The 14,978-nt window shown below is 44.5% G+C and overlaps 1 protein-coding gene across 2 annotated transcripts in view; it reads left to right on the top strand.

Annotated features, from left to right (window-relative positions):
• The window catches only part of gabrg1 (gamma-aminobutyric acid type A receptor subunit gamma1), a 53,610-nt gene extending 39,010 nt beyond the window's left edge, over window positions 1-14,600 (top strand). Inside the window, exons 4-9 of one of the 2 annotated variants that reach the window (XM_044166887.1) lie at window positions 3,932-4,152; window positions 4,498-4,580; window positions 11,285-11,422; window positions 11,871-12,023; window positions 12,597-12,799; window positions 12,924-14,600. In XM_044166887.1, the coding sequence (XP_044022822.1) occupies window positions 3,932-4,152; window positions 4,498-4,580; window positions 11,285-11,422; window positions 11,871-12,023; window positions 12,597-12,799; window positions 12,924-13,202 (1,077 nt within the window). In that variant the 3' untranslated portion in view covers window positions 13,203-14,600. Of the gene's footprint in view, window positions 1-3,931; window positions 4,153-4,497; window positions 4,581-11,284; window positions 11,423-11,870; window positions 12,024-12,596; window positions 12,800-12,920 lie in introns of both variants that reach the window. The other variant, XM_044166886.1, reaches the window with a different exon arrangement.
• The last annotated feature ends 378 nt before the right edge of the window (window positions 14,601-14,978 follow it).

The raw sequence follows: 14,978 nt of genomic DNA, 5'->3' as shown, positions 1-14,978 counted from the left end.
CCTCAGGAGCAATTTGGGGTTCAGTGTCTTGCCCAAGGACACTTTTCCTGGGGGAAGCCGGGATTGAACCGCCAACCTTCCGATTGGTGGATTACCCACTCTACCACTGAGCCACAATCCAATTACGAATGGATGGTGTGTTCAGCTGACCGCACCACCCTCTGCAGGGCCAGGTAGTCTCTCTACCTGGCTGCTCCCAAACCAGGCAGTGATGCTACCTGTCAGGATGCTCCCTATGGTGCAGCTGCAGAAAGTCTTTAGCACAGGCGCCCCAGTAGCTCACCATGTACCGCAGTGGCCCAGGTTCAAATCTGGCCTGGGCCCTTTGCTGCATGTCATCCCCTCTTTCTCCTCTGTCTTTCCTGACTCTACTATGACTATGTAATAAAACAGAAATGCCAAAAAAATACTTGACGTGAGAGGACCATGATAAATCCTATGTGATGTAGACGCCGAGGAATCTGAAGCTGTCCACCCTCTCCATCGGGACCCTGTTAGTTCCTCAGTTCCTTGGTAGTTCCTCTCCTGCTTACTCCCAACATCAGCTATCAGCTCCTTAATTTTGCTGACATTCACAGAGAGGTTGTTCTCCTGGCACTAGTTCTCCAGGTGAGTCACTTCCTCTGCAAACTTCATGGTGGAGTCAGACATGGCCACACAATCATGTATACAGGGAGTACAGCAGGGGGCTCCGGATACATATTGGGGGGTTCCTGTGTTGATGGTGAGGAGGGATGAGGTGTGGCTGCCCACCTGCACTGCCTGAGGTCTGTCCCCCAGGAACTTGAAGATCCTCCTGCACGTGGTGGAGGTGAGTCCTAGGTCTCCATGCTTTGTGACGAGTCTGGAGGGGATAACTGTGTTAAATGCTGAGCTGTAATCCACAAACAGCATTTTAACATAATGGACAGCGTGGATGAGGTGATTTATTGCATTGTCCGTGGATCCATTGGAGCGGTGTGCAAATTGCAGCAGGTACAGGGATGGGGGTAGTGAGGAGGTGAAAAAGTAATTGACAAGCCTCTCAAAGCACTTCATCACCGCTGAGGTCAGAGCTATTGGCTTGTAGTCATTTAGACAGCTGGGATGATGTTTCTTCAGGACAGGGACATCTGTTGACAATTTGAAGCATGTGGGAATAACAGACTAGGTGAGGGAGAGGTAGAAGATTACTGTGAACACTGGAGCCAGCTGGTCGGGTGGGGGTATTTAGCACTTTAGCCAGAGAGGCAGTCATCTGCAGTCACCGCCCTAGAGGGATTGTTTTGTAATCTGTAATGCTCTGTAGTCTCTGCCACAAGCGTCTGGAATCAGTCTGTTGGAATTGTGATTCTAGTTTCTTCCAGTAGCTTCGCTTTGCCTGCTTCACCACTCTATGGATGTTGTATGATGCAGCTTTGTAATCATTCATGTTCTCTTATGCAAGCCCTGTGGCTGTGCGGGCCTTTAGAGCATGGTGTGATCCACCCATGGCTTCTGGTGGGGAAAGGTCCTGATGGTCGCTTTAAGAACAGTATCGTCCACTAGTTTTTAAAAGTTAGTTCTGAATAAATCCCATTACTTAGCTGCACCAAAACATGTCCCAGTCTGCGTCACTCAGAGCCAAATGATTGGCACTGTTAAAAACCCTGGCTTCATGGTTAGCCTGGTAGCTAGTGTCCATGTCTGCCTGTGGTGAAATGTAGACCGCAGTAATAATGACTGAGGTGACGTGGAAGATAGAAAGGTTAACATTTGATGGTCAAGAGCTCCAGGTTGGGTGAACAGGAGGTCATGAGAGACACAATATTCCTGCTGTCGCATCAGTTGTTATTTACCATGTAAATACATGCATACTCCCCCCTCCCCTTGATTTTCCAGAGTCCGCGGTTCTGTTCATGCGGTGAACCGAGAGGGTCTCCGCTGGCTGGGTGGCATGGTCTGGTAACAAGGGGGTACAGACCGTTGGCTAGTAGGATACTGGGCAAGGGTGGACAATGTGCCCGGGTCCTCACCCTGTTCCTGACGCCCGATTATTTCCCTTTGTGCCTTCTTTGCGTCTTCGGGCTGGCATGTTCTTTGGCTTTCTCCAACTCACCTACTTGGCCCAATGCGATGGACAAGGAGGGACAACAACAGTGTGTGTTGCATGAATCTGAGTGCTAAAAGTGTCTGTCTATCATAGGTGATGATAGCTAAAGTGATAGGTGCAAAAACGTAAAAACAAAGTCTGAGCAGAGCAGGCACGACGGCCACTGTACTTACGTTTCATCTGACTGACTGAAGGCTGTCCCGCCACAAGAAATAAATGTGTGAGACTATATTATGTTCAACCAGCAGAAGGACCTGGCCTATTATGACTGTAAATTCATTGAACAGTACTTTATTACGTAATTTAAATGTTTTCCACCAGACTTCAAGTTTAGCGGTGAGCTGGATTCCTCTTGCAGCGGTGGCTAAGGATCATGGGTAATGTAGCCAAGCCTTCTGCTATCCAAAACTGACAACAATAAACTTTATTTCTCAGAATCGAAGGAGAAATAATCTAAAATGATAGCCGTAACATTAACCTATCTTATTGTTGAATTATCAAGGACACTTTCGTGTTTTTGTTTGGAGAAATGTTTAGGATAACATTGAAAGAAAACCTTAACATGGGAATTAACTGAGGAAAAAACTTCAGAGCGGCAGGTCCTCGGTTGTCCAATGGGACTGATGCTCACAGTGTCTTATAGCGCCGCGGTCAGGTTAATATTGGAGTGAATGGACAGCCGGAGCAATTCCTCTCAGCATCTAATATTGCCGTGGATGGTTTTACAGTGGGTATGGAAAGTATTCAGACTCCTTTAAATTTTTCACTCTTTGTTTCATTGCAGCAATTTGCTAAAATCAAAAAAGTTAATTTTATTTCTCATTAATGTACACTCAGCACCCCATCTTGACAGAAAAAAAACTGAAATGTAGAAATTTTTGCAAATGTATTAAAAAAGAAAAACTGAAATATCACATGGTCATAAGTATTCAGACCCTTTGCTGTGACACTTCATTAATGAGAAATAAAATGAAATTTTTTGATTTTAGCAAATGGCTGCAATGAAACAAAGAGTGAAAAATTTAAAGGGGTCTGAATACTTTCCGTACCCACTGTACATTGGAGTTAATTGAAAGCTTGGTGTGTCTCATAAAGACGCTAAAGGGTACCTTGTGCGTTTGTATGAGATGCCAAGGGGTGTGACAAAATGTCGGTATTTGACGACCTGGGAATGAGAACGGGTTGTGTAATAATGACTAGAAATGAAGTTGGTTAAAAGATGTCATCTAGTGATAAATTATGCTTCATGTTTGCTTAATGAACTGTTTAAACAGACGAGCCAAATTTGGCAGGGAACACCATAATAAGAAACAAGGAACAGAGACAATATAAGGATTAATTTGAGATTATCATTCGTTCGATTGTGTGCCAAATTTCATGGCAGACCAAACAATAGTTGGAGCCGTTTCACTCTCAAAAAATGTCAACCTGCTGGTGGCACTAGAGTAAAGGTGAGAAGATCACCAAAGTCATCATGTCTGGGAACCAACAATATTTACAAAATTTTGTGCCAATCTCTCAATTTTGCTGACAACTTATGTTTACCTGGTGATGGCACTACATGAAAAGTCAGGGGATCATTAAAGTAATTACAATTCATCCTGAGGGAAAAATGAATGTCTAAACCAAATTTCATGGCATTCCATACAATTCAACAATTAATTCCCTGTTGGCCTATGGAATTAGAGTATTCATCAAGAAATTCTTCATATATATATATATATATATATATATATATATATATATATATATATATATATATATATATATATATATATATATATTTTTTTTTTTTTTTTTTTTTCTGTATATTGATTTTTTTAATTGGCTGTATTTGTATGTTTTTCCTGACTGTTGCAGGAATACACCATTGACATCTTCTTTGCCCAGACATGGTATGACAGCCGACTGAAGTTCAACAGCTCGATGAAGCTGCTCATGCTCAACAGTAACATGGTAGGCAAAATCTGGATTCCTGATACATTCTTCAGGAATTCCCGCAAATCAGACGCCCACTGGATCACCACTCCCAACCGCCTCCTGAGGCTGTGGAGCAATGGAAGAGTCATGTACACACTGAGGTAGGACAGTTATGCAGACACTTTACCTCACCTGCTAACCTTTTTGGTAGCCATTTTTAATGTTGAACTATCAACTCAAAAATCATTGTTGTTTGTGCAGCTTTAGTGTGTGCATCTGTATTTTTATTATGTACTTCTCTTTTAGGTGACCCCAAAGCATGCTCTAATGGTCTTTTTTTTTCTTGCATTTGTTGCTGTCATTAAAGAGTTTTCCCTTGGGGATCAATAAAGTATTTCTGATTACAGAGAAAACATGAAGTACCTTTACTGTGTTCAGTCACACTTGGGAGGGAAAAAACAACGCTGAGATTTGCTTTTTCTCTGTCACAATTCTGTTTTTGTCAGGTTGACTATAAATGCGGAGTGTTACCTTAAGCTGCATAACTTTCCAATGGATGAGCACTCGTGTCCACTGGAGTTTTCAAGCTGTAGGTGGTCAAACGTTTTCCCCTCCCATTTTTGAACCCGCCATCTCGACTTCAACTTCCGTAATTTGCCCAGAGAGAGGAGCTTCTGTGTGGGCTAGCATAGTGGCTAAGCTCTTGTTCCTTCTCCTTGCCAAAAGGCCCATCTGCTTGAGGCTGCCCTATCTAAGCCTGTACCAATCTATCATATGCTCCACCAGTGGAGAGAGGAGTTCACCCAGTTCCATTTTCTCTGACAGACTTAATGAATTATGCACCCTCTCCCAGTCTGATTCATGCTGTCTGTGTCATCCTTCATTCGTCTCTTGCATTGTGCTTTAGCCTCTCATGTCTTGTTATGATCTTAATCTTTCACACACTAGTGAAAAAAATTGTTGTTCAGGGCAAATGTCAGGACCAGTACAGTCGCACTAAATGTCATCAAATGAGCACAAACTAGTGGTAATTTCATCAGTAAAACTACTTAACAACTACAGAGACCTCACCTGATAAACAACAGCTTTGGTAATTTGTTTAAATGCCAAAAGAACATACATTTTTCTTACAAGCAAGCATCCTCTTGCAGTTGTGCAAATATGCTCTCTCAGTTGCAGTGATGGAAGTAAAGTTGCATTGTTATACCAATCCAAAACCATGTGACTTCAACACCAGAGAACTAAGACCATGTCTTCTACTAACAGTCAAGGTTGGTTTCTATTAACTAGTAAGGCAATCTTTCCCATACCTTAAACATGACCACAATATTTCCCTGACCGTAAACAAAGTGGTTTAATTTGCCTATAGTTCAAGGTTCAAGCTTAATTTATTTGTCATTTTACGACGCAGGGTTGCACAATGAAATTATAGGTGTATACCTATAACAGAGCCGTTGTCCAGGGAGAGGTTCTGACGGGATAATATTTTTAGATCCAGGACGGTAGGTGAGGGTGAAATAAAAAAATGGCCAAAGAACAATGCCCAGCGTGCCTGTCGGGAGTTTAGCCACCCAATTGGATGTACTCCAGGTTCTTGTGGTCTGTCCATACGATGAAAGGTTGTTCCGCTCCCTCCAGCCAGTGCCGCCACTCCTCCAATGTCATTTTCACAGCCAGAAGGTCCCAATTCCCTACGTCTTAGTTCCACTCAGCAGGGGTGAGACATCGAGAGAAGAAGGCACAAGGATGGAGTCTCTAATTGGTGCTGGAGTATTGGGAGAGTACAGCCCCGACTCCAATGTCCGAGGCATCCACCTCCACTGTCAATTGTCGTGCTGGGTCGGGTTGGATAGGGGGTAAAGTAAAGAGGCCTTTGAGTTTGGCTAGGGCTGCGTCCGCTTCAGCGTTCCAGGAGAAGGGATCTTGGAAGAGGTGAGTTTGGTGAGTGGAGCTGCCACACGGCTATAATCTCTAATGAACCTCCGATAAAAGTTGGCAAACCCCAGGAAGCACTGTAACTGCTTGCGAGTAGCAGGCGTAGGCCATTCCGAGACAGTTTTAATTTTGGTTGAATCCGTCCTCATGTGTCCGCTCTCAAGGATGTACCCGAGGAAGCTCACAGAACTAGCGTGGAACTCGCATTTCTCTGCTTTAACAATAAGTCTGTTCTCCAGGAGTCGTTGCAGAACCTGAATGGACAACGTGACTGGCTCGGTCTCGGGAGAAGATGAGAATGTCGTCTAAGTAGACAAAAACAAAGCGGTTCAAAAAGTCTCTAAGAATGTCATTGACTTGCGCCTGGAAAACCGCTGAGGCGTTCGTAAGTCCGAATGGCATGACGAGATATTAGAAATGGCCCAAAGGGGTGTTAAAGGCAGTTTTCCACTCGTCCCCCTCCCGTATCCGGACCAAGTGATAGGCATTCCAGAGATCCGGCTTGGTGAAGATCGTAGCACCATGAAGGGATTCGAAGGCTGAATTGATGAGTGGCAGCAGGTATTTGTTCGGACGTAATGTCTTGTCCTTCTTGGCAACAAAGAAAAAGCCCGCCTCTGCTGGCGAGGAGGATGCCCGAAAGTGACCTGCCTGTAGAGTCCTTAATGTAGGTCTCCATGGCTCCAAGGAATCGGGGTTAGATCCGGGGGTTCCGGTTTGAATGGTGGCGTTCTGATCTCTGGTGGAGACCGAGTGGATTGCAGGCAGGTGGAGAGACATGTAGGGGCTCCAACTCATAATTCTCCCAGTAGTCCAGTCGATGTGCGGATTGTATTGACGCAGCCAGGGAAAGCCCAGAACTAGAGGTGTGTTGGGAGACGAGATGAGCTGGAAGTGATCTTCTCTCGATGATTGGCAGACAGTACCAAGGACCCGGGGACGGTGCAATGAGTTACTTGGGCTAAGGGTCTGCCATCCAAAGCTTCCACCTTATGTGCCAGCCAGCCTGTCAAGCCAACTCTGTGTCCAGAAAGTTATCCTCTGCTCCGGAGTTGACGAGGGCTAGCAGGGGGAGCAATCCCTGTTGGTGGTAGAGGGTGGCCAGGATTTACAGTCGAGGTGGTCCCTGATTACGGGGGTTGTCTTGGCTCACCAAAACCCCCACTGCGACTGGTGAGCCTATTCTTTTGGCCTCACGGGACACGTAACCAGAAAGTGGCCCCGGTGGCCACAGTAGAGGCACTCCCCAGCCGCTCATCTGCGAAAGCGCTCAGCTGGCATAAGATGGGCTCAACCAAGTTGCATGGGTTCTGTCTCAGATGTAGCTGGAGGCTGGCGGGTTCATCCGGGGTTGCCTGCTCATACTTTATCTGTTCATTCAGTCCCTTCACGAACGCACTGACAAGCGCCTTCTCGTTCCACCCCATTCCAGTCTGGAGCTAGTGTGCAGAACTCTACGGAATAATCCGCCACACTACGGGTATCCTGGCTGATCCGTAATAGTCGACCTCCTGCGTTCCCACTGGCATCCGGATGGTCGAACACTGTCCTCATTTTCTCTAAGAATTCTGCCAAGGAAAGTGACGAGAGGGGTTGACTAGCGTGGGTCGCTTCCACCCAGGCTAATGCTCTTCCCCGTAGTAGTCCCACGATGTAGTTTATTTCAGACTGGTCGGAGGCAAACATGACAGGGCACTGGCAGAAGACCAGGGAGCACTGCAGTAAGAACCCCTGACATCTGGTAACTTCTCCGGTTAAGGGGTCCGGGTCGGAAGCATAGGAATCCCGGAGTGGTGGTGAGGACAGTGAAGTAGCAGGAGTGGCTGGCGGGGATGACGTCATCGGAACCATAGATGAGAGCTGGGTGGTTAGTCTGGACACTTGGTGAGTTAATTGCGTGATTTGGGTGACCATGACCTGGTTGCTGTCGGAAAGAGCCTGGAGAATCTGCTCGTGTTGTCCAAAAAGGATTCCTTCGCTGGTTAGCGCTTGATGAAAAGGCGCTACTTCCGGGTTGGCGTCTGCTGGGTCCATGTTGGCCAGATCGTTCTGTCGTAGTGTACAATCAGCAAACCCAAAGATGCAGAACACAATGGGATGGTTTAAATGAAAAAGTCAATCTTTATTTTAACTGCACATAAAAATGGGAATGGCACTTCTCCAGAGTGGTAGATCCAACGCCATCCTCAGCGGCCCCAGTGGAAACAGTAGGCGTGGATCTGGGTGGATTGTGAAAATCCAGGAGCGGAGACTGGAGAAACGTATTCTGGCTCGGCTTGTGTGGAGCGATGCGTGGACCCGGGCAGATAGCGGATCCGTGGCGTGGAGCAGGCTGCAATGTGTAGACCCGGACAGGCAGTGGACCCGTGGAGTGGAGTAGGCTGGGTCCGAGAGGCTGTGGCTTGTGAGGTGTAGCTGGCAGAGTCTGAGAGCCAGCCGGCAGGGGTAGCGTAGCAGGAGAGACAGGTATACAGGCAGGTAGGGATCCAGAAGGAGACTGGAGCTGCGATCACTGGCACAGGGTAAGTCTGAGGCAGAAGCAGACCAAAGTCAAAAAACGAGGCAACTAGAAATAACTGCAAAGATACTTAGCTTAATCAAGTGAGAGGCCTTAACGTAGGAGTCATACAAGTGTACGGAGACGATCTGGCGCTGATAGTGTGGTTGAGCCTGGTATTTGAGCTGCGGAGACTGATGAGTAATTGGAGTCAGGTTAGCCGGTGATCAGCAGCAGGCGGGAGACCAAGGAGCCAGACCAGAAGACATACACACACACACACACACACACACACACACACATCTTGGAACGAAAAGAGGACACACAAGAAACACAAGGAGAGGAGAGCACACAAGAGCACGCTGGAATCGGAAGGGCATGGTGGCTGACTATGACAATAAGATATATACAACTATTTAAAGTTAGAATAGAATAAAAATTTAAAAAAAAAAAGTAAAACATAAAAACAATAGTTACTTACAGTATATGCATTATATATTATACAAGAGTTAGTGGTATGGCAATGTGCAAAACCAGCATAACAGAAAGTTATGTCATTTATTTCAATTCAATTTTATTTATATAGCGCCAATTCATAACAGAAATTATCTCATTGCACTTTTCCTATTGAGCAGGTCTAGACTGTACTCTTTATAATATTAATTACAGAGGCCCAAAAATCCCACCATGAGCAAGCATTTGGCGACAGTGGCAAGGAAAAACTTGGACAGAACCAGACTCAATGGTGGGCGGCCATCCACTGCTGCTGTGTTAGGTTTTGAGAGAGAGAGAGAGTTGCGGAGTCTCACAGCCTGAAGAAAGAAGCTGCTCTGTAGCCCGGTGGTACGGCAGTGGATACTTCTATATTGCTTGCAAGAAGGCAACAGGGTGAACAGGCTGTGGCTGGGGTGGATATTGTCTTTTAGTATCTGCACAGGCACCTTTTCTTTTCACTGTTTCTTTACCAAGGTGGAGATGTGTGATGACCATGACAGATTCTCTGTGATTCTGTAGTTATTGTCAAGGTGTTTGAGTGGAGGGCAGTGGAGATGGCATCCTCTGTGGGTCTGTTGGCTCTGAATGCGAACTGGTGAGGGTCCAGGCTGGCTGGGATATTGTCTTGTGCTGGAGAAGCAGTAATTCAAAGCACTTCATCAGAATGGGGAGTGCCACAGGGTGGTAGTCGTTTAGATTAGACACTGCAGACTTTTTAGGTTCAGGGACAATGGTGGCTGTCTTGAAGTAGGTGGGTACACTCTCCTGTGACAGTGATACGTTAAAAATGTCCGTAATGACACTGACTAGCTGGTTGGCACATGTTCTTAGTACATGGCCAGGGATATTATCAGGCCCAGCAGCTTCACGCACATTCACTCTCAGCAGGGTTCTTCTCACATCTGCTGTGGATACTGACAGTGGCCGGTCCTCTGGAGGTCGAGTACACTTTCAGCTGACTCTCTGGTTGTTTTGTCATGTGACTGCTGATGACCTCATACAGTTCCTGTAGTGCATATTTTGAATTTGCATCTGGGAGAACAGCAACAACAAAAACACTGATGAATTCTCTGGGCAGATAATATGGTCGGCATCTTAACATAAAAAATTCTGGGGAACATTCTTCATCAACTTTGACTAAGTTTGAGTACCATGCATCACTGATGTAAACACAGAGTCCGCCTCCCCTCGTCTTGCGTTCTGTCGGCACAGAACACGGTCCACCCGTCATGTGCAATAGCTTTATCTGGGATGTTGTGGTGGAGCCAGGTCTCTGTAAAGATGTGGGCACAACAGTTGCTGGGTTAGTGTGAGTCTTATTTTGTCCATTTTATTTTCCAGCAACTGGACACTAGCCAGGAGTAGGCTGGGTAGTGGAGCAGCCTTAGGTCCAAGCTGGATTAGTTTAGCTCTTAGCCCAGCTCTCTTCCTCCAATTCCTGGGGTCTGGCTGGCTGGTGTGGCGTTTAATTAGTCTCAAAACCCGTGCACAGAACAGTATCCACGAGCGGAAAAGCATCCTCGTGAGGGAGCATTTATGCTCTGAGAGCGCATAGAACAGTATCCATGAGCGGAAAAGTATCCTCGCGAGAGAGCATGTACACCTACTGTTTATCTACATAGGAAAACAAAAATGTAGCAAAGTTTCAGTGAACTACTGGCCACCGCATCCACACGAGCCGTCATCTTGGCAGATAATAGAAGTGACCTTAACCATAGAGGTGGCATATCAGGAAACCTTCATGAAAAGTATTAAAACACCCGTGCAGGTCATTTTGGAATGCACTGAAAAGAGACATGTTTTGTAGTTTAGCTATGGGGACTTGTTGTTTCAACACTTTGTTTCAATGATAGAATATTTTCAAACCTTGCAAAACATGAGCCTTCTTTGTGTTTAAAGCAATACAAGCTCAAGTTAAATACAATACCTGTGGCATCAACAAACAAACTTCACTACAAATGTGTTAATGACATAGGGAATTTCTTTCCTCCTTCAATGTACACCTCAGGTAGAGCAATTACTTCCACACTGTGTATTGCCTGGGAGTAAGCACTAGCTCACAACTGCACAAACAACCTACTACTGACTATTACAGGAATGCATATCAAACCTCACGTTTACCTACCACATACTGTAGTGCACAGACTGTTATTTGCATTTGAAGGCATCTTGCTCATTTGAAGAACTTTGATGAGACTGAGCAGGTCAATTCCATCTTGAATGCTACCCTTTGCCTTGCCATGGTGCAATGTTCCCTTGTGATGTACAGTACACTGAATGACAGATGTAAGCTTCTTGCTGTATAGTACAGGTATCAGTAAAGGCGTATAATTTATCTATTATGTGTCTGTGTTGGGTTTCTGTAGATGGTTATCCCAAGAATGAGATAATGTACCGGTGGCAGAGACGGGCAGTGGAGGTGGCAGACCAGCGGTACTGGAGGCTCTACCAGTTTGCCTTTGTAGGGTTGAGGAACACCTCTGATGTGGCACACACCCAGTCAGGTGAAAGATGATGGCCAAGTTCTCTTACATGTTGCAGTTTTACAAGAGGCACTGATATTACAAGGATTTGGATTAGTTTTAGGGAAGAGTGCAGTTCAACATTATCACGTAGATTCAATTTGTTCTTGTGCTGCATTTACAGTATGTTACCATGATGTAAACCAATCCTATGTATATGTGCAGTCTTCTCATCTGTACATTTATTCTAGTAATCTGTATGTAAGTAGGTAATTCATATTGAAATAACGTGTAAATAAAAACTCTATGTAATTTAAGAATACATACTCACACAATCATATAAAATTGGTAATTGGCTGCAATGGGTTACATACATCCCAATATGTTCTCTATTTTTCCCTGCCTTACCTAATTTCTTTGAACATCTCCCTTTTCCCCCTGGGCTTATTAATGTTTTATCTCTATATCTACCTTATTGTTAAACTTTCAGGGGAATATGTAATCATGACAATCTTTTTTGACCTGAGTCGGAGAATGGGCTACTTCACCATCCAGACATACATTCCCTGCAGTATGATCGTAGTCTTGTCCTGGGTCTCCTTCTGGATCAACAAGGATGCCGTCCCAGCCCGCACATCTCTAGGTTTGATATGTTTTAATTTCATACACAGTTAAACTGAGTCAGAGTGCAAATTCGACCTGTTCTGTACTGGCCATCAATCTTTGAAACATTTCAACATAATAAGGAAGGCTTTAAAGGCCCTGAAAACTTATTTTTTCAATCAGCTTCTGATCTGAGTGATGGGATCCTATATGAACACACTATTTTCTACAAAAGAAAATAGTTATTTTACAGTAGATATTTCTCAATTTTATTTTTCTCTGTGCCCTTATCACTGGTTTGAAGTGGGCAGGGCTCTGTTATGTCGCATACTTCCTTGTACCAATCAGAATTGAGGTGGTGCCACTGCCCACGGCAACTCATTTGTTCTACACCTTATAGCAAGGAAAACCAAAGGGACAAGACAAGCTACAGACCTAACACTGTGTCCAACTTTGTCGAAATACCCCTCATTGCTATTGAATTTCACTGATTTGTGCTTTGGCTGTTACATATTCTGCCAAATTCATCATGTAGGACGCATGCATTAAAATGAATGTAGAGAGAGTATTTGATATTCGACTGACAAATTTGGCTCTGTGACAATCCATTTAGGTATCACCACAGTGCTCACCATGACAACTCTAAGCACCATTTCCAGGAAGTCCCTGCCCAAGGTTTCCTATGTCACTGCCATGGACCTGTTCGTCTCTGTCTGCTTCATCTTCACCTTTGCTGCCCTTATGGAGTACGGAACTCTGCACTACTTCACCAGCAACAGACAGACCAAAAAGGCTAAAGCCAACAATAACACACAGGTACCACTCATAACACTCATTTTCTTTCTTCTTTTTTTTCTTTTAAGTGTGTCATTTTCCTTTGAACCCAGTGAATGTAATAGTACCATACTGAAATACCTGTGTGTGTTTTCCGCCACAGCAGAAAGCATCCAGCATGATGAATATCCGACCTGGCACGTCCCTACTGCAGATTAACAACATTGTGCCCTATCACGAGGAGGGTGACTATGCTTACGAGTGTTTGGATGGAAAGGACTGCGCCAGCTTCTTCTGCTGCTTTGATGACTGTCGCTCAGGTGCCTGGCGCGAAAACAGGATGCACGTGCGGGTTTCCAAGATTGATTCTTACTCACGAATATTCTTCCCCACTGCTTTTGGCCTTTTCAATCTGGTTTATTGGATAGGTTATCTGTATCTATAAAACCAGTAATTCAAAAAAGGACAACTAGAGTTTAACATCTGCAAGCATTTCACAGAAGCAGAGTTGCTCTTGTAGAAAAAATAATAGCTACTTAGCAAACATGTATGGCAAAAAGAGAAACAAAATTAAAATGTAAAGACAAATTGTGAATTACAGTGCCTTGTTTTTCCCACTAGTGATGAGGCACGGCAAATAAGTTATGTCAGTCTGTCCCTCAATCTGACCAACACCTTGTTTCAGAGCAACATGGGTCAACAACTACTAGCTAATATGCCATCACTGATGATTATGGTGACCCTCTGACCTTTCATCAAAATATTCCTCTTGACATTACAAGGTATTTAAAAAGATAAAGGCTGAATTTCCATGAAATGTTTTGTGGATATTCATCATTTTCAGGGGATTGAGCCCATTTTTTATGACCCTCAAAATTCCTACATGTACACAAGAAATATCAAAATCTAATAGACAGAGTCAAAAATATGAATGAACCTTTTGCATTTTGGACTTGCACATAGATGTTTGTTTGTTGGGTCTCTGTAAATAATATTATATAGAGTACGGTCTAGACCTGCTCTATGGGAAAAGTGCAATGAGATAACTGCTGTTATGAATTGGCGCTATATAAATAAATTGAATTGAATAGATGTTTCCAAGAGGATTAACCCTTTTGATTTTAATGAACCATTGGCCTTTGATCTAAAGCAACCCTCAGGACAAACATTTTTAGCCCCACTTCTTTTAAGGCTCTAACAATGTTCTTGTTTGTTCCATCTAACACTTAGAACATCCCTAGTCACATCCTCCAGCTCTTTTTGTGGGGGATCCTCAGCACAGCTGACAGCTAAGGTGTTCCCATCCACGTCCACAGGGAGACATCCAAAAGGCATCCTAATCCAATGCCCAAACACACCAACTTGCTCCTTTCAACATGAAAGAGCAGTGGTTCTACTCCAAATTCCTTCCAGATGAGGTCTGAGGTCCTCACCCTATCTCTAAGGGTGAGCCCAGACACCCTGCAAAGGAAATTTATTTCAGCTGCTTCTGTTCTCAGTCTTATTCTTTTGTCATCACCCAGAAGTCATGGCCATAGGTAAGGACTGGAACGTAGATTGGCAAATAAATTGAGAGCTTCAACTTCAGGCTCATCTCCCTCTTCTCCATGACAGTCTGGCTCACTCATAAACAAGACCCTGAGGTATTTGAAGTCCTTCCTTGTGGCACTGACTCACTCCCAACCCAAAGGGGAGAATGCACCATTTTCCTATGTAGATAAATAGTAGATAAGACGGTGTAGTCCCTCATTCGTCCAGGAGTGTTCTATCGTAGAAAAGGTTAAAAGAGCCAAAAAACAGGACAAAAGTGTAACTGAACCGAGAAGGAACGGTGTCTCCATTCCTTATGTATCTGGACTGTCTGAAAAACTACAAAGGATCTTTAGACAGCACGATGTTCCTGTCTTCTTTAAACCAGGCAACACTTTAAGACAGAAACTCGTTCACCCTAAGGACAAGTTACCCACACAGAAACAGAGCAATGTTGTCTACTCCATTCAGTGCAGTGAGGAAAACTGCAAAGAACGGTACATAGGCGAAACCAAACAGCCACTTCACAAAAGACTTTATCAGCACAGACGACACGCTAACTCAGGATTACAGAGCGCAGTGCATTTGCATTTAAAAGCTACAAACCACACATTTGAAGACAGCGAGGTGAAGATTCTTAGTAGAGAGAAGAGTTGGTTTGAACGGGGCGTCAAGGAAGCCATTTTTGTGA

This window comes from Siniperca chuatsi, linkage group LG15, assembly GCF_020085105.1.
Source record: "Siniperca chuatsi isolate FFG_IHB_CAS linkage group LG15, ASM2008510v1, whole genome shotgun sequence".
NCBI classification, from domain to species: Eukaryota; Metazoa; Chordata; class Actinopteri; order Centrarchiformes; family Sinipercidae; genus Siniperca; species Siniperca chuatsi.
This window is presented reverse-complemented; position numbering and strand designations above follow the sequence as displayed.